The following is a 27251-nucleotide window of genomic DNA, read 5'->3' as shown; positions in this document are numbered from 1 at the left end:
TGTGGGAAGGTTTTAACATATGACTGTTTTACAAGTTGAAATCTTTTTGGCCCACCTTGTTGAAAGGGCACAAAGATGAACTGAGCCGTGCCATGGGAAAACCAACATAGTGGCTTTGCTACCAGCATGGATCCAGACCAGCCTGCACATCTGTGCAGTCTGGTCAGGATCCATGCTGTTCGCCTTTAAAGCCTACTGCAACTAGAGAAACAGTTAGTGTACAGCATGGATCCTGACCAGACTGCGCAGACGCGCAGGTTGGTCTGGATCCATGCTGGTCGCAAACCCACTATGTTGGTTTTCTCATGGCACGGCTCAACTATTTTAAGCCTTACATAGCTTCTTTTAACCTTTAGTCTGCCAGCGGCAAGTAATTCTGCCTTTGTGACCAGTGCAGACTGCACTGTTTGCTATTCAGTCAGCAAATTTTCAGTGAACACCCCTTTGAATGAATGATGGACCAGTCCATTTTAGAAATTTAGCAGGGTAAAGGTTTAAGTACATACCTCCTGTTCCAGTTTTGCCATATTTGCCTCTAAACCTGCCGACGCTGTATCATATGTATGTTTCTTCTCATTGTATTCCTGAGTTAGCTCCTACAATAAGATAGACAAATACTGAAATAAGTCAAGTTTTGAGATCTGTTGACCATAATGCCATAAATAAACGCACCTCTACTTTTTACAACAAAAATACTTTTTTACTGCAAGCTTTATTTTACTATAGTAAGAATTGTTAAAATGTATTCAATGAAAGCTTGATTTATAGTTATATTCACTTAATAAAATTTACATTTTATTAATTTTTGAGGGCAAAATGTGGGTATCAATACTCCTCCCCTTTGAAAAATGCAACACCCCTCCCCATAGACTGTATTTTCTGAGATAACTGTTTAAACCAAAATTAAGTGCATGAAAAGTAACTCTATATGAAGTAACTTTAAAATCATATGAATTAACTCCCTTAATATATTATGTTAAAATGGTTCAAATAAAAATGTTATTCTTTTCTAGTAAACAAAAATTATAAACATATGAACATATTTAACATATGAAGTGAAATGAGCCGTGCCATGGGAAAACCAACATAGTGGCTTTGCGACCAGCATGGATCCAGACCAGTCTGTGCATTTGTGCAGTCTGGTCAGGATCCATGCTGTTTGCTAACAGTTTCTCTAATTGCAGTAGGCTTTACAAGCGAACAGCATGGATCCTGACCAGACTGTGCAGATGCACAGGCTGGTCTGGATTCATGCTGGTTGCAAACCCACCATGTTGGTTTTCTCATGGCACGGCTCAAATGAAGCTTTTTTCCATCTGTAGTTGCTACTGATAAGCTGGGAATTGCTTCTGATTTATTTTTTTCTAACTCTGAAGAGTTATCTGGAAAATGAAGATCCACATTACAAACAAATACAGACCAAAAAATATGCATTGGGAAAGAACTGTAAAAAATGGGAAAAAATGACATAGTTCAAGGACCAGTATTACACTAACAAGAGCTGTCCGTAAGACAGCCAAGCTCGACTATTCGAAATATTGACCCAGAAGCAGGAAAATATTACCCAAAAAAGTTAAATATCAAAAGAGTTTTAAGTTCAAAAGGGGGAATAATTTGACCAAAATGCATATCAGTTATGGGACTTGCTGCTATCAACTAGTTTTATAACCCCGAAGGCACATGAGAAGTTTCAATTCAATATCTGCATTAGTTTTGGAGATAGTAACTTGCATGTAAAACTTTAACCAGAATTTTCAAAGTCCAAAAGGGGGCATAATTTGCCCAAAATACATGCCAGAGTTTTGGGACTTGATCCAGTGAGGTTAGTAATTGATCTAGAAAAAGAAAAAATAAGTTTCAAATCTATATGCCTTTTAGTAATAGCTGTATGTACTTGCACGCAAAACTTCAACCAGAATTTTCTAAGTCCAAAAGGGGGCATAATTTGGCCAAAATGAAAGTCAGAGTTATGGGACTTGATCCTATCAACTAGTTTTATAACCCCCGAAGACACATGTGAAGTTTCAAATCAATATCTGCATTATTTTTGGAGATAATAACTTGCCTGTAAAACTTTAACCAAAATTTTCTAAGTCTAAAAGGGGGCATAATTTGCTCAAAAAACATGTCAGAGTTATGGGACTTGACCCAGTGAGGTTGGTAATTGATCTAGAAAAAGAAAAAATAAGTTTTAAATCTATATGCCTTTTAGAAATAGTTGTATGTACTTGCACGCAAAACTTTAACCAGAATTTTCTAAGTCCAAAAGGGGCATAATTTGGCCAAAATGAAAGTCAGAGTTATGGGACTTGCTGCTATCAACTAGTTTTATAACCCCGAAGACACATGTGAAGTTTCAAATCAATATCTGCATTAGTTTTGGAGATAGTAACTTGCATGTAAAACTTTAACCAAAATTTTCTAAGTCTAAAAGGGGGCATAATTTGCTCAAATAACATGTCAGAGTTATGGGACTTGACCCAGTGAGGTTGGTAATTGATCTAGAAAAAAAAAAATAAGTTTTAAATCTATATGCCTTTTAGAAATAGTTGTATGTACTTGCACGCAAAACTTTAACCAGAATTTTCTAAGTCCAAAAGGGGCATAATTTGGCCAAAATGAAAGTCAGAGTTATGGGACTTGCTGCTATCAACTAGTTTTATAACCCCGAAGACACATGTGAAGTTTCAAATCAATATCTGCATTAGTTTTGGAGATAGTAACTTGCATGTAAAACTTTAACCAAAATTTTCTAAGTCCAAAAGGGGGCATAATTTGCTCAAAATACATGTCAGAGTTATGGGACTTGACCCAGAGAGGTTGGTAATTGACCTAGAAAAAGAAGAAATAAGTTTCAAAGCTATATGCCTTTCACTGATGGCTGTATGTACTTGCATGCAAAAACTTAACCAAGGTGTGACGCCGACGCCGACGCCGACGCCGACGCCGACGCCGACGCCAGGGTGAGTAGAATAGCTAGACTATTCTTCGAATAGTCGAGCTAAAAATTAGACCATCTTAACAAAAAATCTCCATAACAAACATTTTATTGAGCACACCAAAAACATCACTTCAATAATAGCATTCATGGACAAAGATGTATATGGATATGTCCATCACATAACATCTCCTTTTTCTCAAAGTGTGTACTAAAATTCATTGGGGATTAATTCTAGTGGATTTGTTGATTGGATCAATCCATGAAATTCAATCCCTCCCCAACCCACCCCCCCAAAAAAATAACTTCCAAATCTCTGATCCCCAAATTCATTTCTCCATGACAAAGCTGTTTCAGACAAAACCATTAGACTTTTATGCCACAGACATTTAATGATTTCACAGCATGTTTTATTATTTTTATAAAGCACCCAATCTATTACCTGTGCCTGTTGTCTCAATGGCCGTAGCTCCTTTATTATAGGCGCCAGATTTCCTTTCTTCTCAGCTATTTTCTTGTTGAGAACCTTCACCATATCAGAGATCTCTTCAAGTGTCTGGCCCTTTTTGTGATCCATAGTACTCTTCTTGGAGGAGACTTTTTCCAGGTCTTCCTGAGTCTGCCTGTATCCACCAACACCGTGTTTACTTTCCAAGGCAGACTGGAATATTGCAGAAAAAAATGTTTTTCAGGATGAATTCAGAGACAAATTTATGATAGATCAGTAAATTGTTTCCTTTTTTATTTAATCTAACTATTTTCATATATGTTTTGGTATTAAAGACATTAAACAAGTTACATATTCCTGTAATTTTGAAGCGTTTGAACAAATGTGCCGAGTTTCACTATCCAGCATAGAAATAGCTCGCTTGACTATTTCTATGCTGGATAGTGAAACTCGGCACATCTGAGGAAGCTGGTGGCTGAGCCTGTCACCGGAGTGTTTAATGACTTCATATATCAAATGTATTAGGAATAACTATTTTAAGTTTGAGAGAAATCCATCAAATAATTACAGAGATAAAGTGAAAGAGCAACAAAACTTTAACCAAAACAAGGACGCGGAAGGACGCCTATGCCAGGTCAAGTAGGACAGCTCTCAATACTTGGTATAGTCGAGCTAATAAAACTCATTAAGAGAATAGTCTATAAACATTTTTGATCCCTTTGAATAACATCAAACTAAAGAAATCTTACTTCTGCAGCCAGATATTTTTAATTAATGTCTTTATTTAAAGTAAACTTCAACTCCTTTGCCTAGAACAGTTTCAATGCTGTATGCTTTTTGCTGCACTTGTCAAATATGAACAGAAATATTGATGAATATTCTTTAACTATTGACAATTTTTAAAGAACAAAACATATTTTTGGTTGTTTAGAGAATTTTCCATTTTATTAGTAGTATTACATACTGCATAGTTTGAAGATGAGTTTTTTCATAAGGGCACAGAATTCTACTGGATCTTTTCAATTTTTGTCTACCAAATAAATATCTGAAAGTAATTTCCCAAACTTTTCTTTTTTTTCTCCTTAGAATGGTTTATATATACAAAAAATGTAGGCAAATCATCATTACAGTAAATTTATGTAATTACCAATTGTTGGTCAATATTTTCATCTCTCTGTCTCAGAATTTCTTCTGTCCTGGAGAGCACACCGACCTCTGCCTTCAGTTCGGCCAACTCAGAACGCTTCTTCTTGTATATTGTACTCTTGCTACGTAACTTATTCACATAGCGCTTGAACTGAAATAAAATGTAAATTTCGGTCTTTGTTATTTTTATGTATGTAACAACAACATTTCAATTCTGTTCACATTCATTTATGTTAGCGTAAGAGTGTAAGAGTGGAAATAGAAAAACATTAAGTCAATGAGGAACTCTTTTGAGTCTTTGTTTGTTTTGGGTTTAACGCAGTTTTTCAACAGTATTCCAGTCATGTAACAGCGGGCAGTTAACCTAACCAGTGTTCCTGGATTCTGTACCAGTACTAAGCTGTTCTCAGCAAGTAACTGCCAACTTCCCCACATGAATCAGAGGTGGAGGACTAATGATTTAAGACACAATGTCTTTAATCAAATCGTCACAGAGAACATACGCCCCGCCCGGGGATCGAACTCGCGACTCCGCGATCTGTAGACCAACGCTCTCCTACTGAACTAAACGGGTGGGCTTCTTTTGAGTCTGAGAGGGGAGCAGTGGTCTAGTGGTTAAGGTGTCAGCCCAAAGGTCATGACCAGTCAGCCCAAAGGTCATGACCATTCCTTCTCATACGACGCCACTACTGCTTCATTAAACAGACTAGAGAGTATTAAAAAAACGCTTCAAGTTTTAATCACAATCAAACTGAAATAAATTAATATAAACTAACTCTGAATTCTTTTGCATCTTATAAGAAGTTAGTCCAGTGATGCCTTCTACCCTAAGACATAACACTGTCTTATTATCTGTAGTGAGGTTATGATCAGATTAATTTAAGTCTTTCATATTTACCATCCTACATTTTAGCAATGCTACAGTAAAAATATATGTATTTACTACCAGTATTGCCCAGTAGCCCTGCTTATTTACTTATTATTTGTTTCTTTTGTTTTGTTTAACATAACACAAACATGATCATAGGTCATATGGCGACTTTCAGGCTGAGGTGCTTTTGATGGTGATGCCCCTCTGTACATTATATCATCACGGGCAGTCACCGGGGTAGAACCAACAACCTTCTGTAAGCCAGCTGGATGATTTCCTCACATTAAGAATTCAATACCCAACTGAAGCTGGAACCCACACTGGTAAGGGGCAAGTGATTTAAAGTCAGAGACTTTAACCACTCAGCCTTGGAGGACCCCATATTGACTTTTTAGTTCTCACTTCATTATTATAAAGTGTCTAACATGGCAGAATGAAGAAGTACCTTTTTATCAGTATTACTACGTAACTCTTCTATTAATGAGCCTTTTAAAGTCTGTTTCAAGCATTTACAGTATTATCAACATCTTAACAAGACAAACCTCATCGCCTTTAAGGACTTCACCCCCTCCAGAAGCTTGTTTTGCCAGCTCACGTTTCTCGTCAACTTCGTGCATTAGTCTGGAGTATTCGTCCCTCGCCTCCCTAAGCTGCTCAGCTGCATTCTCCTTCTTGTGAGCAATAATAGCAGCCTACAAGTAAATTACGCATTTTTACATATTGCTAGGTAACAGGTACCAGTCTGACACGAAGATTAAAATCAGTCCAAATCAGTCTAAATTAAACAACAGATTCCATTGTAAAACTAGGGAAGCCAGAAACCAGTCTAACTTTAATCATAATTACAAGTCTAAATGGGAAGATTGAAACCAGTTTAAAGAACTCATAAAACCCCAAAACCAAACAAAAGAAGATTTTAATATGATTATTGTGAGTCCGACCATCTTATTTTATTTATTCATATTTCCATCAAGCAACAAGAAACTGACATGCAACTTGGACCATCACAAGCACATGTATACAGTATCATGGGCATATTTTATGAGTGTGATTAAATTTCATCAAGCTAACCAAAAGAAAGTGCAGGGTTTACTTATACTGATGATACTGACTTTTGTTAAAATAATATTTATGCAGTTACCAGTTTACAGCACTTGTAGCAAAAAGTACTTTTTACGCGGTGGCAAAACAGACACCCAAACTCTCATAACAAGAGCACCGCCTTGAGGGTGCTGACGCTCATCTGATTTTTTTGTATAATAGAAATATTGTCCTACCCATGATTTTCTAAGTCTAAAAAGGGCAATCATTCCTGCAAAAAGCAGGACAAAGTTATGTTTCTTGATGTATAGCGTCCGCTTATGATGGTGATAAATTGTTGCAAGTTTTAAAGCAATAGCTTTGACAGTTTATGAGAAAAGTTGACTTAAACATAATACTCAAACAAGAAAATGATTTTCTAAGTCCAAAAGGGGCAATAATGCAAGATGGAGTTATGTTTCTTGCTGTACAGGGTCAGCTTATGATGGTGAACAAGTGTTGCAAGTTTCAAAGCAATAGCTTTGATAGTTTAAGGGAAAAAGTTGACCTAAACATAAAACTGAACCAAGAAATTTGATATTTTCTAAGTCCAAAAGGGGCCATAAATCTTACAAAAAGCAGGATGGAGTTATGTTTCATGCTGTACAGGGTCAGCTTATGATGGTGAACAAGTGTTGCAGGTTTTAAGGCAATAGCTTTGATAGTTTAGGAGAAAAGCTGACCTAAACATAAAACTTAACCAGGCAACGCCAACGCCGACAACCGCTCAAGTGATGACAATAACTCAATTTTTCATTTTTTAAAAAAAAATCATATGAGCTAAAAATGACCATAAATTTGTAACACGAAATGTTACACTAGTAACCTACCTGCTGTCTAAACAGTGAGAGTTTATCATCCATTGGTTCTCCACTCCTCATTCTCTTCTCCACCAGCTGATTAATCTCTGTGTTCAAGTCCTGGATCTATGGGGATAATTTAAAAGAAAATGTTTGAGCAATCCAACACAAAAATATGTAGTTTGAAACCCGGCTTAGAAAAATAGCGTCCTGTCACAAGTGTATGACACTTATACATGTCTTAAATGTTTATTTCAGAACAGTTTTCCAAGATTTTTCTTTAGTCTAACCTTTACCACTTTAAGGTCAACAACTTAATCAATTACAACTTTTCATCAATAAAGTGTTTGTTTTGGGTTTAACGCCGTTTTTCAACAGTATTTCAGTCATGTAACGGCGGGCAGTTAATCTAACCAGTGTTCCTGGATTCTGTACCAGTACAAACCTGTTCTCCGCAAGTAACTGCCAACTTCCCCACATGAATCAGAGGTGGAGGACTAATGATTTCAGACACAATGTTGTTTATCAAATAGTCACAGAGAACATACGCCCCGCCCGAGGATTGAACTCGCGACCCCCGAGATCCGTAGACCAACACTCTTACCTACTGAGCTAAGCGGGCGGGCTTCATCAATAAAGTGATGTGGAGAACTAAATCATAACAACATTCCAACAAAATGTGAGACTGAGAAGTCAATTACTACAACTTACCCACAATAAACTGAGGTGGAGAACTATTTACTAACTCACTACTCTTCCCCACAGTAAAAAGAAGTTGGGAACTAATCATCCCCAGTAAAATTGTTTTGGTCAAGTATTTAATAGTTATAAAGTTTTGAACCAGTCCTGATGAAAATCAAGCATATAAATACTGCAAAATCATTTAATTTTGTGGGCATGAAATTTCGTTGTTTTGGTCAGAACTGCAATTTCGTGGGGATATGAATTTGTGGATTTCACAGTATACAAAAGGTTAACAGAACAGGTACAAACCTTATTGTGGAGTTCCTCAAGGTCAGCCTGACCCATGGCCGGTTCAGCAACAACCTTCTGTAGGTCTGCAACACTCTTCTTCTTTGACTCTATATCTTTAGGCAATCTCTCCTTCACAATATAACTGTTAGCTCGACTCTCCTCCTCAAGTCTTTGTAACAGACCTAAAGATTAGTAAATATAAAGCCTATACAGTAAATGAACACTGATTTTTCTCAACAATTTACTGCATCATATAAAAGAGATCATATTTGAACAGCTTTCTTCACTGTAAAGGCAGAACTGACATCGACATACAACAAGAGCTGTCAGTGGACAGCACACTTGACTATTCTCAGTGCTTGATAGTATAATATAAGCAATGAGTAAAACTTTTACATTACTATAAGCATATTCTAAGTCAAAAAGGGGCCATAATTCAGTCAAAATGCTTGATAGAGTTGCCTCCTCCTTTTTCCAGACTAGGGTCATGATGGTAAAAAAGTATGCAAAATATGAAAGCAATATTTCAATGGACTTTGAAAATATTTAGGTGGTACGAAAACTTTAACATTTATGTGACGCTCACACTGATGCGAGTAGGATAGCTCCCCTATTCTTCGAATAGTCGAGCTAAAGTGTACTGTGAAATCATTTTATTTTTGTTTGTTTGTTTGTTTTGGGTTTAACGCCGTTTTTTTAACAGTATTTCAGTCATGTAACGGCGGGCAGTTAACCTAACCAGTGTTCCTGGATTCTGTATCAGTACAAACCTGTTCTCCGCAAGTAACTACCAATTTCCCCACATGAATTATCAGAGGTGGAGGACTAATGATTTCAGACACAATGTCGTTTATCAAAGTCACGGAGAACATGCGCCCCGCCCGAGGATCGAACTCGCGACCCAGCGGTCCGTAGACCAACGCTCTTACCTACTGAGCTAAGCGGGCGGGCTCATTTTTTTATTTTTGTGGACTGATGCAACAATGAAATCTATGCAAATTAGTCCCTAATGAAAATAAATGCTTTTCCAGTATATCAAAAGACGTAACAAGAGCACTGCAGTTGAAGATTTACATAGCTGACACAAAACGAGTCACATGACCTCTTACCCCTAAATGTGATCTTGACCTTCAAGCAACCCATCCAAAACATGCGTTCTGCATGTCATCTGTCAATGTGGTGAACATTTGTGTCAAGTTTTTTTAAAATCCTTCAAGGGGTTCATTATTAAGAGCAGACACAAAATTGCTAACAACTGGACGGAGAGACGGGCATCGGCGTCATAACATAATACACTCCATCCGGGCGTATAAAAAGCAGTATGTGTTAAAGTATATTGTAAAATGATTTTATTCTCAACTGGTAAAGCTTCTATGAATGACCATCTTCGGAAAAAAAGAATTTAAAAACCTTTGAAGGATTTCCGCACATTAAAGTTCGAGCAAGCAGCTTTAAGAAAAAATTCTTTCAGTGCATTCCTGGGCCTTTACTGATGAACATTTAAGTATGAAATGTTCACTTAAATCATTAAAGTGATGAATTTTTTTTATGCTTTGCCATTGTTAAATTACTATATACTGTAACGAACTTAGATCAATTGTGGATTCTTCTGCTACTGAAAACTCTTCAAAATTTCTTCAGTATAGATCTGCTATAAAATGAGGCTATAGCAACTTAAATATTTGCCGTTCTTAACCTTTACCCTGCTAAATGTCTATAATCATGTACTTGCCCATCTTTTAATTTGGACTGTATCATTAACTGCTTACCAAAACGATACTGACTGAATGAACAGTGCAGATCTTGATCAGACTGCATAGATTTTTTTTTGGTTGGATTTAAAGTCGCACCGACACACGATAGGTCATATGGCGACTTTCCAGCTTTAATGGTGGAGGAAGACCCCAGATGCCCCTCCGTGTATTATTTCATCACGAGCGGGCACCCGGGTAGAACCACCGACCTTCCGTAAGCCAGCTGGATGGCTTCCTCACATGACTGCATAGATGTCAGGCTGATCAAGATCTACACTGGACGCAAAGGCAGAATCAATTGTGTCTAGCATGATAAGGGTTGATTTAAAGTTTAAAATTCAGACTTTACACACTGGTGGATATGGGTCGTGTGTGATTACCTTCGGCAGTAGCTCCTACACTAGCCTGTCTATGGTCATGTAACTGTTGCTGCAGACGCTTCATCTTCTGTTCCGAGTGCTGAATCTGTACAGTGCATATCAAATATTTTAGTTTATTACCTAGTATATAACTTCTTTTAATCTGACTTGTATTTCACAAGTAAATATGATATGAACAAGCAGAAAAATATTCCGTATTGTATCTTTTGTATTGTATTTTACAAGACTACTTTCATTAATATGCATGATCTGACACAGTTCTATGAATAGTGCACATAAAAAACACAACCAAGTTCCATCTTAACATTGATAATTATTGAAGATTTTGTTCAATAACAAAACAACAAACATAAGGTGGAGGCCAGTATATAATAAAAGGGTCATTATAACAGTAGCTCGATGTGGAATTTTGTCTTCAACTCTTGCAGATTTTGCACGGCCAGATCACTCAGGTGCTGCCTGCCTCGTTAAATCCGACCTTGCAAAACTCCATTCGAGCTGAATACAGCATCCCAGACCAAGCTGTGATTACCATGATTATAATAACCCTATTGTTTCTGGTTGACTGTTTTTTTCTTTACTACACACTTTATTTCATATCTAAATAGCCCTACTACCTGAATATTTCTTAATTTAATATTTATACTCCGTTTGGAAAATGCCAACTTCTATTCATAAAGACCTGCTTCTTTAGTGCCATCTTCGCAATTATTTGTGTTTGAGATAATTTGTTCATGGCATACAGATTCATCTAAATTATACATTTTGTGTTTTTTTTACATTACAATTAAACTCAACCTTTAGATAGCCCACCATCTAGAATTAAGGAGATTAGAACAATCTGAGATTTAACATGCTACAACAATTACATGTACCATCTTTCTTTGGCCTTTCGATCCAAAGTGTACAGGGATGCTATCTATAAATGCAGTACCTGTACCTTCCTATCATTCTTACCAGAGTTAACTGCTCCTGTCTCTGCTCGGCCAATTTCTTTTCTTTATCTCTTTCCAATCTCAGATTTTTGGCCACATTCATCATCGTATTAGCATTAGGATGTTGCTCAACCTAAACAAAACATTACATGTAGAAATAATCCCTGGTTTAACCCTTACCCTGCTACATTTCTATAATGAACTTGTCATTCTTTCAATTTGGACAGTACCATTAACTGTTTAAAGGGGTGCTTATCTAAAAAGATACTGACTGAATAGCGAACAGTGCAGATCATGATTAGACTGCATGGACTTGCGGGCTGATCATGATCTACACTGGTCGCAAACGCAGAATCACTTGCTGCCAGCATGTTAATGGTTAAAAGGTTTCTTTTTTCACCTGGATGGTCGAGAAAGCCCTGGTGTGGAACAGATGGCACTCCGCACTCTAAATTGCTAACGAAACATAGCAGTGCAATTCAACCAGCTAACCACCATCTGCTCCTTATTATTAACAATTCAGAATTATACAAATCTATGATCATCTAAGTTCCTGACAAAGACAATTACTACGAGTTAGGGACTGACTGAAATTTCAGATAAATTTTTTCCAAGTCTCTCAGAAAGAAGTTGAAAAACTTCCAATTCTAAATTGACTGTATATATATCAAGTTAAATTTAGTATGTGTATGTACAAAGGCAAGTTTTTGGTTTCATTTTCTGTTTTTACTTAGTACATGCAATTTCAACAGTCCTTTCATATTTACCAATTTCAGACAGTTTGCCCATTTACCAAAGTGTTCTAAAACTGCTCTCAGCTAAATGACAATTTCTTCTTAGGAAATTAACAAAGTTGGGAAACACAATGACTTAATTTTGAAATGATGTATTTGCATATTAAATTTATCACATATTAAAGTATTTGTCTATTTGTTCGCTCAGCAGTAAGCTCACTTTTCAGAGAAATAAAAAGGCAATTATCATTATAAAAATAAATACAAGCCATTTCATTTTTTTGCACAACTGAAGATTAAATGATACATGTTTCTATGACTAAAAGTTATGATTAAAAGTCTTATGGCAACTTCTCCAGCTTTCGATGGTGGAGGAAGACCTGAGAACCACTTCGGGCATTATTTCATCATGGACGGGCACCTTGGTAGAAACACCAACCTTCCTCAAGCCAGCTGGACGGCTTCCGCACATTAAGAGAATAGTATGCCACAAGTGAGGCTCAAATCCATATTGGTGAAGAGAAAGTGATTTTTAGTCCACTTGTATCTACCTTTCTCTTCAATCGTTCAACACGTTTGATAAGCTGTTCTTTCTCGTCCTCCATATTGGATATATCTTTTCTTATCTCCCCTGTGTTGTACCCAGAGTTCTTCAGGTTCTCCGCCTGCTTGTGAAGTTCCTTGAAAGTCTCTATCAATTCTTCATACTAAAATAATCAAAGATAATCACAAATGCATAGCAAGATGTTTAAATTTCCTTTTTTTTTGTTTTGGGTTTAATGCCGTTTTTTAACAGTATTTTGTCATGTAATGGTGGGCAGTTAAACTAACCAGTGTTCCTGGATTTTGTACCAGTACAAACCTGTTGTCCACAAGTAACTGCCAACTTCTCCACATGAATTATCAGAGGTGGAGGACGAGTGATTTCAGACACAATGTCTTTTATCAAATTGTCACGGAGAACATACGCCCAGCCCCGGAATCGAACTAGCAACCCCACGATCCGTAGACCATTGCTCTCCCTACTGAGCTAGCGGGCGGGCAAATTTCCTTTTGTCATCACCTTTGTATTACTTTTCAAAAACTCACCATTCCTAGGTGTTTAACCCTTACCCTACTAAATTCGTCGCCTCAACGCGAAACTAGTCTATGTGTATATAGAAATAGAAGCAGATAGACTAGTTTCGCGTTGAGGCCACGAATTTCTATAATGAAGTCATCCATCTTTCAATTTAGATAGAACCATTAACTTAATAACTGTTAAAAGGGCTGTATACCAAAATGGTACTGATTGAATAGCAGACAGTGCAGATCATGATTAGACTGCAATGATGTACAGGCTGATCATGATCTACACTGGTCGCAAAAGCAGAATAAATTCTATCCAGCATGATAAAGGTTAAAGCCAAAAATAAATCAAAACTATCTGAAAACTAATAAAAGTGTCAGGTATGAATTCAGACAAGTTTCAAGAAATGTTAAAGTAGATTTTGACAGATTAATAATTTAATAAATTTTGCTGCAAATATTTTTGCTTACTTCGAACAATTTCTTAAAACAACATTTTTGTTGCTAACATGTAAGGACTTTTGGAAGAAGTCTGTTAAGGCAGTTCAAATTTCTTTTTAAAAGATGTTAAAGCAGTGTAATCTTCTCTAAAGCTTTTGAAATCTATTTCCATGTTGTAAACCAGTCCAAAATACTGTGAAATCATTTTTATTCGTGTAGGACGAATTTTCGCATATTTCGTGCTAGAACCGATGCGCAAATTTCAGACTGCGCTAATACAATTTTTGAATTTTATTTTTTCATTTATAAATTGAAAATGCGCGAATTAAAGTCCGCGCGAAACAGTCCTTTTTCACGTTTGTGCGAAATTTCATGCCAGCGAATTTAAATGATTTCACAGTATACAGATGATTTTCACAATGAAAATATATTTGGTACAACATTTTTGTTCATGAGTTTATTTACCTGCTGATAAAGGTCCACCATCTGATCATCCTGTTTTATATCAGCCGGAACTTCAACTTTCACAAGAAACTTGGCCAGGTAGGCTCGTTTCTGCAGTCCTGGAATATTCTTCAGCATCCATTCCATGATGTGGTAAGTGATGGGCTTATCTCCCTGCACTAAGCCCGTCCTAAATGTACTCCTTCAAAACACATCCATCAAATATCGGTCTAAATTGTGCCAAAATTGTCAAAGCTCAATTGTAAAGAAATCTTTATGTTTAGAGAATTCACCGCTTGTAAAAACTGAGATAAAGCTGTGGGGCTCAAACTGTCAAGCTCCGTGACTGCCTACTTTTTTAGAAAATCTCCTGTGACATTTCTAGATCTTTTAGAATTTTGTTTTGGTTTTCCCCACTTAGAAGGATAAACTTTAGAATATTTTCTCCTATTCAGTTCTTTCAGAAAACTTCAATACTGATCTTAAAACACTTCATATACAAATTTAAACTTCTAACAGTATGTAAAACGACTAAAGGTATGGTTTGTTTTTATAAAACTTAACACATTTTGTGTAATTCAATGACAGAATTTAAGGCAAAGGACCAGTAATGAAAATCAGAATTATCCAAGTTGGCTTGTTTGAGCCACGTTATATAAGACTGAAGATTACTGAAGTAGGACCAGAAGATTATGTAATCAAATGTAAATTGTTGAGTACCATTATCTGTCCAATACCTTATCAAAACCTTTAATACTGTGGTATCATTTAACTTCACTGGCATGAAGTTGCGCTGATAAGCCAAACTGGGCATTTTCACGCAGTCTTAATTTTCACACATTTTGATCCCGACATGCGATAAAGATGTTATGTTTCCATATATGCGCGGTCTCAAATTCACACAATGATCAATACATGAAATACGCGAAAAATTAATCCTACATGAACAATAATGATACCACAGTAATTTCAACATGGCCAGGCTTATAGCAATGACACACATAACTCAATGTAAATTAAGTGACTTTTAACATGCTAAAAACTGATTACCGGCAGTACACACAGAAGTGAGCTATGAACAATAAGATATTAACTATACTTACACATCACTGAAAAAAGAAAATAAATAAAAATTAATAAAACCATTAACTTGAAAGTCAGGCTTTATGCAATTCGGTTACAGTATAGAACATTATAACATATATGTCAAACTGTGTAGTAAAATACAGCACAATTACCGGTACTTTAAAAAAATACTTAATTCAAAATTAAAATTAAGGTAGTAGTACATAATATATACAAGTTTAAAATATAGGGAACCATAAGTTCCTTACTTTTGCAACATTTATCTCCCTTGAAAAAAATGGCAATTCAGGATATTACTTACTCAGTTTGTGGTTTATACTTTAGTACCCTCAAACATCCAAATATTCTGATGGCCGTCATATCCGGTGTCTCCTCCCTGATATCAATTGCTTGCTACAAAGTTCAAAATACATTTAAATTTGATTTGCATAAAACGAAAACTTGTGACAATAAATAGATTAATTTTTATGATGCTTTTAGTACTGACAAAATTAAAGAAATGTTTTCAATAATAAATATTCATCAAAGCCTTCAGCAGGAAATAAAAAATTTTTTAACCTTCAGCCCGCTAAATTTCTAAAATGGACTGGTCCATCTTTCAATTTGGGCAGTACCACTTATTATTCCAAGGGGTGTTCACTGAAAATTTTCTGACTGAATAGCGAACAATGCAGATCATGATCAGCCTGCACAGGCTGATCATGCTGATCTTAGTCTACACTGGTCTCAAAGGCAGAAATACTTGCCGCCAGCAGGCTAAAGGTTAAACAAATGATAAATTGTTAGGCAAGTCAACACTTTCTTGCTCAGTTATGCACCAGAATTTGACGTTCTGTCAAAGAGAATAATGTAGATTTATTAATATACACATATATGTGTATCAATTTCCCTTATAAAATACTTCATTCTCAGATCAATGTTGAAAATCATTAAACATTAAAACTCAACCAATCTTTTTACACTGTTTTTTCTTTTTTTTTAATGAATAAAAATTGAAACAATATAGTGTTGGTTTCAGTGTGAAATATATACATTGTTCACCTAGTGAACCAAAGTATTTCTACGAGTGACGTAATCGCGAGTAGGTCTTGCATCTGGTGTACATAAGTCATGTTAGTGTAAAGTATTGTCAGATGTTACATAATATATTTACAACTTCTCTTATTATTTCTTGTTTATTCAATAGTTCTTGTTAAGAACAAATTTTACTCATTTGGCCCATGCAACCAGTGGAACAATAAATGCAAGTACCTTAGAAGTATTATTTTTCATTATTTCATTACAAATGTATTATAATTTAAATTAATAGATATAATTTGTTGCTATAATTCAATAATACACTGAAGAATATGTAACAGTTTTTTTGTTTTGTTTATTGTTTTAGCGCCATTTTTCAGCAGTTTTTCAGACAGGCAAGGTCTGCCAGATAATCTAACCAGTGTTACTGGATTCTAAACCAGCATTAACCTCTTCCCTGCATACATGTTGTATATGCCAACTTCTCCCCATGAATCAAAGGTGCGGAGATAATATATACATTATAAGCAAATTATAGAAGTTTTTAAAAAGTCTTACTTTTGGATCAATGACTCCAAGTACATCATTGAGAACTTGCAAGAGCTGCAGGGGTTCAAGGGAATCAAAGCTGATGAGGTTGTAACTCTTGCTGAAGGGTTCCTTGTTCAACTCCTGAACTATGAACTTGAGCTGCTCACTCATGACTGCAGCTTGGATGTCTTACTATCTCCAATACCTCCTGCAAAACAACAGTGAAACTAGAAAATGCTTTTGTAAAAAAGCGCATGTCTCCCCCAATGCAAAGTCCTATAGGCAAGAAGTTAATAGGGGTCAGGAGCGAAAGTCAAAGAGACACTGATGGTTGGCTGCAATAGGGATCATCTACTTGGCATGTCCAGTCATCCCGCTAAATTTCAACACTCTTGGCCTAGTGGTTCTCAAGTCACTGTTCAGGCTCCTGTGACCTTGACCTTTGATCAAGTGACCTCAAAATAAGTAGGGGTCATCTACTCTGCATGTCCAATCATCCTATTAAGTTTCAACATTGTAGGTCAAGTGGTTCTCAAGTTATTTCCAAAAAATGATTTTACATGAACAGGCCACTGTGACCTTGACCTTTAATAGACTGACCCCAAAATCAATAGGGGTCATCTACTCTGCATGTTCAATCATCCTATGAAGTTTCAACATTCTGGGTCAAGTGGTTCTCAAGTTATTGATCGGAACTGGTTATCAATGTTCAGGCCTCTGTGACCTTGACCTTTAACGGAGTGACCCCAAAAACAAAAGGGGTCATTTACTCTGCATGCACAATCATCCTATGAAGTTTCAACATTCTGGGTCGAGAGGTTCTCAAGTTATTGATTGGAAATGGTTTTCCATGTTCAGGCCCCTTGTGGCCTTGACCTTTAACAGAGTCACCCTAAAATCGTTACAGGTCATCTACTCTGCATGAGCAATCATCCTATGAAGTTTCATCATTCAAGGTCAAGTGGTTCTCAAGTTACTGACCGGAAATGGTTTTCAATGTTCAGGCCCTTGTGACCTTGACCTTTAATGGAGTGACCCCAAAATCGATAGGGGTCATCTACTTTGCATGTACAATCATCCTATGAAGTTTCAACATTCTGGGTCAAGTGGTTCTCTAGTTATTGATCGGAAATGGTTTTCAATGTTCAGGCCCCTGTGACCTTGACCTTTGACGGAGTGACCCCAAAATCAATAGGGGTCATCTACTCTTCATGACCAATCATCCTATGAAGTTTCAACATTCTGGGTCAAGTGGTTCTCTAGTTATTGATCGGAAATGGTTTTCAATGTTCAGACCCCTGTGACCTTGACCTTTGACGGAGTGACCCCAAAAACAATAGGGGTCATCTCCTACAGCAGCCCTACAACCCTATGAAGTTTGAGTGTTCTAGGTCAAATGGTTCTCCAGTTATTGCTCGGAAATGAAGTGTGACGTACGGACGGACGGACGGAAGGACAGACGGATGGACGGACAGGGCAAAAACAATATGTCTCCTGGGGGAGACGGGGAGACATAAATTTATATAATATTATGAATCACATTTTTTTTTTTGTGTGTGTCAAAATTTGCCACACATAAAAAATTATGCGTTGGAAACTATGCTGTTTTCATATCAAAAGTTGTTTCCGTCCTGATATTTCTATATAATTATATGACTTTCAAAGCTACTGCAAAGTTATACATGTTATATAGAACAAGGTTTTAGCGTTGGTTCCATTACTTTTAATTTGCATTCCATAAACCCACCTCAGAGCTATAACTGGGGTGCAGATTTTTAGCTACTCTGTATCAATATATGGCATCTAGAGGACATAGATGATAAAAGGCAAACTTGTGTGTATTTTGTGTCTATCTTTAACCTTGAGCCTGCTGGTGGCAATTGCTTTTGCCTTTGCGACCAATGCAGCACATCCGTGCAGTCTGATCATGGTCTGTACTGTTCGTTATCCGGTCAGTAAATTTTCAGTGAACATCCCTTTGAATAATAAGTGGTACTGCCCACACTGAACGACGGACCAGTCCATTATAGAAATTTAGCAGGGTAAGGGTTAAAATGCCAAATTATAAATATAATCTGTCAATAGCTAAGTTTCAAAACCTTCTTAAGTAATACAGCAATAATTTCCAGATAACTAACTATTTTCTTTTTTGCTGTCTGCGATCTGGAGGTCAGCTAGTGTCTTTAATTAACTGTTATATCTAAAATTTGTGTTTCTAATATTTCATATTACATTATTTAATCCATACCCTGCTCAAATTCTATAATGAACTAGTCCATCATTCAGTTTGGGCAATACCACTTATTATTCAAAGGGGTTACCACTGAAAATTTATGACTGAATAGCATACAGATGCAGGCTGATCTTGGTTAGTCTATATAACGATACCTTGGGTAGACTGATTTTACATACTGATATTTTACGTTGTCTACACATTGTTGACCTTTATCTGGTTTGTACTCGGAGGGAGATATCAACCGGTCAAAAAATGTAGCGATCAATATTCAATGCTCGAGTACAATTATTTGGACTTAGAAGATCTGTCCAGGTGGCAAAGGCAGAATTACTTGCTGCCAGCGGGCTAAAGGTTAACTGTAAATTTTCAATAAATCGCACAATTTATTCAACAAAATTAGGTAGGTGGCTGGTAGCTCCATTGCTCAATCGGTAGAGAATCGGAACAATATTTCAAGACCCCCGGTTCAAGTCCCGGTCTGGCTACACAGTTTTCACACCCTGTAACAGAGGCAATGGCTAGAATGCACTTTACTGGTATGCACTTCTTGCTAGGATTGTAAAAGTTAGGATGTGCTCATTACAATCATTTAAATAAATTCTAACAATAACCTATTCATATAAGAAAAAAAGAAAAGGAAGTGTCTAGGGGTACGGATCCGTACCCCTAGAATTTGATTCTAGAGGTACGGATCCGTACCTCTAGACAAAACTGTTAGGGGTTTTCTAGGGGTACGGACCTCCTTTCTTCTAGAGATTTAGGTGTATTTACATCTTAAATTTTCTTGAAAATGAAATAACAAATAATGCTTAACCAGTGTTCACTTAAAACATGGATCTAAATGGTTTACAGATACCAACGTTCATCCGATTGTTAACCATTTCTTTCAAAAGCTAAATAACCAAGGAACTCCAAATGAATACACTGTTCCGTGCCAGTTAGTTTATTGTAAAAATTAAATAATCTGTTGATAACAGATTAATGAGTCAATCTTACCCTTGAAACTGAATGAATTATATTTGAAATGCAGCAGGAAAAAATACATATAGTAATATTCACCTATTTATTTTGTTATTTAACAAGATATAATGATAATCGGCACGGACCTGATTAATTAATAATCAATTAACCGACATTAACAAAAAGAAACTGTTTGTGAAAAACGTCCCTTGTATCTCTTAGGGGCTACCAAATGTGTGGAAAACATAAATACCTAAATACCCTATGGATTAATTATCACTCTAAAATAATTTTTTTCACAACATAATTTAAATTATTTTGTTTAATCTTTAATCTTTTTTACTGCAAATTCGAATCCTCGTGATTTATTTGGTGTTCCCCAGCTATTTACGCTTCGATCCATACCTCTAGAATCGGATTCTAGAGGTAAGGATCCATACCTCTTGACACTTCCAAAAGAAAAACGGGTGTGTGGGGGCGGCAGCCCCTGTAAGAATAAATAAGGAGTGTTTATTTAATGTGCGTACCGGTAAAGTGCAGGTGTCCGAGGCAATTTCATTACTGTAATTAATTTAACTTCTTTCCATGAAATTCTTTTGAAAATCTCATAAATACATTTTAATGCTATACCCCACCCACCTGTTACCTTTGGTTGACAGGGACGCTGTATGAATGTTTAACAAAACAAAATGAGTAACTATAAAAAATCTTCTGCTTATTCTTTGACACATAAGTAATTTTAGCAAACCAAAAATCTTTTGTGCCATTTCAAATCTTTATAAGAACAAAATACCGTGAAATGTTTGTTTCGCAAACAGGAATCTTTCCCAACCAAAAATATTTCTGACGGAGCGTCTAACTTTTTTTTATAAAAACGGTTTCTAAACCTAAAACTGGTAAACCAGTCAATTGAGGGAAGTAACTCTTCCCATGAAAAAGGGGACGTAACTTTGCAAAAATTATGACAGGTGAGAGAATGGACTCGTCCAGGTGAATGAAATTTTGTTAGCCAATGAAAACCGCGTTCCGTTTACTGAAGTGTCAACGATTCAACGATTGTGTCACCATGCATGCTAGTGTGTGTATTGAAAATGTGTAGAGATATACGTTCAGAATGATTATGGAAGTTTTTAAAAGTTTTTTAATTATCATAGTTGTTGTTCTAAGTTTTGGTGTGACAGTCGTTGCAGGACAGAATGGTTTATTAAGCGCCAGGTGTGCAGCAAGATGCTTGACAGAGCACAAAGACATGTTGAGAGGGGTAGGTGAAAAAAAAAATTGGTGAAGTTTTGTAGATCTAAAACTTTTGACATACAAAATAACAAATTGATTTATGTTTGGTATTTAAGTAGCAAAAAGAAAATGTTGTCATGATTTTGTAACTAACTTTGTGAATAAAGTTACAAAGTTTCTACATAGGTGCATGATGATGGCCTGATTACTAGCTTGAATGAAACCTGTTTATTGCTTGACCATCTTTAGCTGTATTGACCATGGCAGCTTAATTTGTTCAATGAAACAGGTGGGTTTTCATTAAAATATTGAAATTTCATGTAACGTTTCATCTAAGTTCCAACTTAGAAAAAAATAAACATTGAAATTTACATGTATCTTTTAACTGGTTAAAAAAATATTGTAAATTTATTTAAAAAAAATCATTAATTTATCATTTCTGTAAAATATGAATGCAGCATTTTTGGGCCTATAACGGCTATAATAAACTATGGGGATATTGTATATTAATGTAACTATACTTTTTAACATAATTGTATATTTGATAACAGTAGTTTGGCTTAGGAATGATTTGAATATATTAAAAAAATAATATTATTTTTGTAAAAGTTATATATTCCATTCTATAACAGTGCCAAACGATTTTCTCAAATCAAAGTAAAAACAAGAAAATTATCATAAATTCATGAATTGGAAATAAAAGAAATTGACTGCTAAATAAGTTCAGCATTTTAAGACTTGTCTTTAGGTTCAGATTCATGAAATACCCCAGTATCTATCAAAATATGCAAATATAAAACCAGATATGTTCTGCTTTTTAAATACTTTCATATTAAAGGGGATCATTACAAAATTTTTATAACAGCTGATAAAACATAGAATTTACATTCAGGATCCTGTCTTAATCATGGGTCCTTTTGTTCTTTAAATTTCTGACAGAATATTTGAAAAATATTATAAAAGGTTGCATGCTCAAATATATGATTAACTACTTTAAATTTTATATTTTCACCTGTTTATTGGAATTTAATGTATTTTATTATAGAATAGATGGCAAGAAGAAGAATTGAAAAAAACTTATTAATATATTATTATTATAATTTTATATATCTCAGTCCATGACAATTAAAGTATACATTTGTATGTATGAACATTTTTTTTACAATCTGGTAACATCTGATTTTTGTAGGTAGGTTAAATCCTGATTTAAGAAAGATCCTAAAATATTTGAAAATTGGTGTCACTTCATTTAATTGCGAATATAAATTTAGACACTTGTGGCATATTTTAGAGTGAAAATATAATTTGCTTTAAACTTTTTCAGTTTTCTGTAACTTGGATTTGAAAAAAAATCCTATATGCCAAAGAAATTGACTGGTTCAGCACTTATGATAAAATTAATACAGAAATTTACATGTGTAAGTCCCGTTATACATATTTTACCTCCCTTTAAGAAGAAAATATTCATAACATAAGCTAGATATTGCAAAAGATTTTCTTAATTGACTCACACTTCTAGAGTATATCTTCTTTAGCCTTTAGCCTGCTGGTGGCAAGTGATTTTGCCTTTGTAACCAGCATGACCAGTGCATACAATGTACCAAGATCAGCCTGCACATCTGTGCTGTCTGACCATGGTCTGCACTGTTCGCTATTTAGTCAGTAAATTTTCAGTGAACACCCCTTCAAGTAATAAGTGGTACTGCCAAAATTGAATGATAGACCAGTCCATTTCAGAAACTTAGCAGTAACTTCTTTTGTTGCCACTTTGCCTACCTGAAGTATCCCCCATTTTACCCTCATTCAATATATAGTATTTTATATATACATGTAGCTCTTTCCATATTTACTAAAGTTCAAATAAAATGTTATGTCAGAAGAAGTATGCCAGAATTGGTAATGTTCGCTCATTAGAATTCTTATTTAAAGTTGCATTTACTTAGTTAGAAAAAAAAAAAAACAGAAAAAAAAACTTTTTTTTCTTTGGAAGCACAAGTCTGGAAATATTAATGCCCCACTTTTCCCACCCCACTCCTGTCCTCGGTGTGACTTAAAGGTCCATAATGCTTAAAATTTGTATCTTGAAAACAGATAAAACAGCTTTTCAAATAGATGTTATGGGTACCTACATGATTAGATAGGCACTACCTTTAATATTGCACATAGCTGTTACAGTTACATCCATAAAGGGAGGTAATAAAAAACAATGGATTTTATTTAATCATTCTAGTGTATTCAGCAATATCCAGAGCTTTGACAAATGTTAAAGGAAGTAATTATTAGGAGTGGGATTTAACAAGAAATTTATGTATTTTATGTTCATAACGGAAATGTGACAGCCACATTTTAAACAAAGGCATTTAAATATGAGCCTTTAAGTCTGGCTGGCCACCTTTATTTTTAAGCCTCTGCTCCCTTAAAAAGATGTCATTACAGTTTTTAAGATATAATGCATTTGGCCATGAACATCTTCTAAAAGTGAAATTCTTAAACTTTCTGTTTCAAACAAATTGTCTTTATTTGAGAAAACTTAAAATCGCCACAAGTGGTTGTTCAAATTCTTTAAAATCAATCTTTCTCTTTGTTTCATATCATTGAGAGAAAGTATTTATGCAGAGTATGAATGAAAGATTTATTATGGTTATCGTCTCTTAAAGCAACCAGCTCAAAGATAGAGATCATTTTCAATACCCCAACCAGTTCATAGCTCTCGAGAGAAAATGTTTTCAATACCGTCTGTTAAACAGTTGTATCATGCACAGATCAACATTCTATTTCAGATAATATTATTAAGGTCATGAGTTCTATATCAATATCATTTAACATTTTTAAGATTTTTTTTTAAATATAAACAAAAAAGGACTTTACCATGTATTGTCTTGTTGATTAAAACATATTCGCAATACTTTACAAAACCAACTTTTTGCTATTCCTAAAAAGGATTCCAGATTAGTATCCTTTCCTGATGTAATTCGAACATGTTAGAATGAAAATAGATTTTAGTTTTGCGTGCTTTCCGCCTTCATGATTAGATTACTAAGCATCTGAACTAAAAACAATGTTTTATTTGCCAGCAAAGCACACAAAACTAAAATCTATAATTATCCCAATTAAATAATTAAGTTGAGATGGGTTTTTTTGTAATTCAAAAGTGTTGCAATGTTTTTGTCACTTCCAAATGATTACAATGTATAATACTTTAATACAAGGATAGTGCAATTGGGAAATAAATTTTAGGTTTGTGTGCTTTGTTGGCAAATAAAACACGGTTTTGAGGTGCATTGTAATTTTATCATGAAGGCCTAAGTGATTAATTATGACACATTTGAAATTTTAGTTTTTCATGCTTTGTTGGCAAATAAAACACGGTTTTAAGTTCAGATGCATAGTAATCTAATCACGAAGGCCAAAGGCCTATTAGTGATTAATTACGATGCATCTGAACGAAAAAACATGTTTTATTTGCCAACAAACGCACGCAAAACTAAAACCTTAGTATCTCCATTCTAACATGTTCGAATTACATCATGAAGAGAAACTAATCTGGAATCCTTTTTTAGGCGTAAATGGACGGAGTAAACCGGAATAGCCAAAAGTAGCTAATTTTGCAAAACGTGTTTAAATCGACAAGACAAGACACGGTAAAATCATTCTTTGTTTATATAATTAAAAAGAAAATCTTAAAAGTGTAAGAATATTCATTTTATAGTATGTTGCAACTAACAGGTTTTAGAATACGTACACAATGTAGGTTTGTGTGGTATTTTTACGTTTGTGCAGTTTTTATAAAATTTTGAAATAACTTCATTTCTTCAAAAAAAAATTTGAACACTTCTACCCAAAGTATGCGGAAGAGCTTCTTTAAACTTGAAGATGGTTTAAAAGTGTTATATCATGTTTAGAAAGAATTTGCCACTTAATTCTAGCATGCCTAATACATAGATACACCCATAATCCCATTCCTTGCTCTTTTTGCGATAATTTTCTTACAGGGGGTAGTTTATTGTTGTGTATTGGCTTAATTTGAAACTCGGCTTTTCTTTCTTTTAAGGTTGTTGAGTTTGATTATTATAAATATTTGGAGAGTAAAGTGCAAGCACTCCCAATTAGCATATCCAGGGCTCTTTTCCTTCTGTTGCAGGGGCTGTTTTTAGATCGAAGTCATCTTAAAATTTCCATCAAGACGTGCAATTTCCCTGGAGATTTATATTCCCATTGCCCAAATACTAAGTAATTTTTTTTTCAAAAACAACAGGCAAAGGCCTCTCCCGCTCATAGTAAACCACCCCCTCCCCACTTGGAGTTGCACTCCCCACCCAGTGACATCATTATAAGGCTTAACAGTGTATATACATTCTAAAGCAAAACTCATCTATAAGAGAAGAATGAAAATGAGAATTAAAAAATGTCCTTGCTCAATTTGGCGAACTATGCAGTGATTTCTAAACATCTGACTCTTGTATGTATGAAGTCTGTAGTACTTTAGTAGCTGGCTAATGGCAGCTTTGCACTGGCACAGAACCCAGGAATACTCACGTCAGGTTTAACAATTGTGCATGTTTAAAAGACTGACTTAATTAGTATTGGTTAACCCTTAGCCTGCTGGCGGCAGATGATTCTGCCTTTGCGACCAGTGCAGACCAAGATCAGCCTGCACATCCGTAATCCCTTTGAGTAATAAGTGGTACTGTCCAAATTGAAAGATGGACCAGTTCATTATAGAAATATAGGAGGTTAAGGGTTAAACACAGCATCCATGCAGGTTTATCATGGTCTGCACTGTTTGCTATTCAGACAGACAGTAAATTTTCAGTGAACACCCCATTCGAATAATAAACGGTGCTGCCCAAATTAAATGACCCGTCCATTTTAGAAATATAGCAGGGTAAAGGTTAAGATCATGAACAAATTTTTTAAAACATAGCTATTTTTGTAAATTGAGTGGGCCTCTGTGGCCAAGTGGTTAAGGTCACTGACTTCAAATCACTTGCCCGTCATCAATGTGGGTTCGAACCTCACACGGGGCGTTGAATTCTTCATGTGAGGAAGCCATCCAACTGGTTTACGGAAGGTCGGTGGTTCTACCCAAGTGCCCTCTCGTGATGAAATAATGCACAGAGAGGCACCTGCGGCCTTCCTCCACCATCGCCATATATGACCTATAATTGTGTCGGTGCGATGTTAAACCTAACTGTTAGGCTAACAAAATAAAATAAATAAAGTAATTGAATAAGTTATTTAAAGTAAAATGCACTGAGCTATGTACAGTTTCAAGACTTTTCACCAGTTATTGCAGTATGTCATTTCATAATTATATAATGGATTTTAGTTGTCAGTTTTAAAATATCAACTTGTTTTAAACACAGCAGTTTTAAATGGTCACTGCATAAGGGCAATAAACTTAACTTTAAACTTTAGGTATTTACACTTAAATCCAATTTAAGGGGTTTAGAACATTAAACATTTTTGTGTAATTAATTAATTACTAGTCATGCTAGTAATTAAACAACTTTCAAAATAAAATGTGGACTGGATGTCTGGTCCTTCAGTTTTAAGCTTGGATATTTCAATCATAGGGCACATTTAATTTTGTTTCCGGTAAATTTTGAAAATGTCAGTGTGATATTTGAATTGCAAAATTTTGTTGCATCAAGTTTTTATTGGAATGTTTATTTAGTGCGAGATGAATAAATACGTTAAAATGTGCCAGAAAAGCAAGATATGCAAATTTTGTGTTAGCGCAGAGAAAAGATTTTAATCGATACTTTTACTACTAAAATGCATAAAATTTGGACCAAAGTTGTTCTTTACATTTAAATGAAAACAGATTCAGCCTTACAATTTTGTGCAGTAATGTCGAAAGAAGGCTAGAATTAATCCTTTTTAGCTCATCTGATTTTTTGAAAAAAAATGATGAGTTATTGTCATCACTTGAGCGGTTGTCGGCGTCGGCGTCGGCGTCTGCGTCGGCGTTGCCTGGTTAAGTTTTATGTTTAGGTCAGCTTTTCTCCTAAACTATCAAAGCTATTGCTTTGAAACTTGGAATACTTGTTCACCATCATAAGCTGACCCTGTATAGCAAGAAACATAACTCCATCTTGATTTTTGCAAGATTTATGGCCCCTTTTGTACTTAGAAAATATCAGATTTCTTGGTTAAGTTTTATGTTTTTAT

The 27251-nt window shown here is 35.3% G+C and overlaps 2 protein-coding genes across 3 annotated transcripts in view; one reads left to right on the top strand and one right to left on the bottom strand.

The window, feature by feature from the left end:
* The window catches only part of LOC123555066 (intraflagellar transport protein 81 homolog), a 28341-nt gene extending 7582 nt beyond the window's left edge, over positions 1–20759 (bottom strand). Inside the window, exons 1-14 of the mRNA XM_045345613.2 lie at positions 20638–20759; positions 16676–16856; positions 15402–15493; positions 15118–15123; positions 14036–14216; positions 12613–12768; positions 11350–11460; positions 10393–10477; positions 8277–8440; positions 7314–7409; positions 5946–6095; positions 4534–4683; positions 3381–3599; positions 507–596 (exon numbers count right to left, since the gene is read on the bottom strand). Coding sequence (XP_045201548.1) covers positions 507–596; positions 3381–3599; positions 4534–4683; positions 5946–6095; positions 7314–7409; positions 8277–8440; positions 10393–10477; positions 11350–11460; positions 12613–12768; positions 14036–14216; positions 15118–15123; positions 15402–15493; positions 16676–16819 — 1644 coding nt within the window. The 5' untranslated portion in view covers positions 16820–16856; positions 20638–20759. The remainder of the gene's footprint in view (positions 1–506; positions 597–3380; positions 3600–4533; positions 4684–5945; positions 6096–7313; positions 7410–8276; positions 8441–10392; positions 10478–11349; positions 11461–12612; positions 12769–14035; positions 14217–15117; positions 15124–15401; positions 15494–16675; positions 16857–20637) is intronic.
* Positions 20760–20854: 95 nt separating this feature from the next.
* LOC123555065 (anosmin-1-like) overlaps positions 20855–27251 on the top strand; it is a 51091-nt gene continuing 44694 nt past the window's right edge. The window contains exon 1 of one of the 2 annotated variants that reach the window (XM_045345610.2): positions 20855–21105. In XM_045345610.2, coding sequence (XP_045201545.2) covers positions 20959–21105 — 147 coding nt within the window. In that variant the 5' untranslated portion in view covers positions 20855–20958. The remainder of the gene's footprint in view (positions 21106–27251) is intronic. The other variant, XM_045345612.2, reaches the window with a different exon arrangement.

The sequence above is a fragment of the Mercenaria mercenaria genome, chromosome 7 (genome assembly GCF_021730395.1).
Source record: "Mercenaria mercenaria strain notata chromosome 7, MADL_Memer_1, whole genome shotgun sequence".
Lineage (NCBI taxonomy): Eukaryota > Metazoa > Mollusca > Bivalvia > Venerida > Veneridae > Mercenaria > Mercenaria mercenaria.
This window is presented reverse-complemented; position numbering and strand designations above follow the sequence as displayed.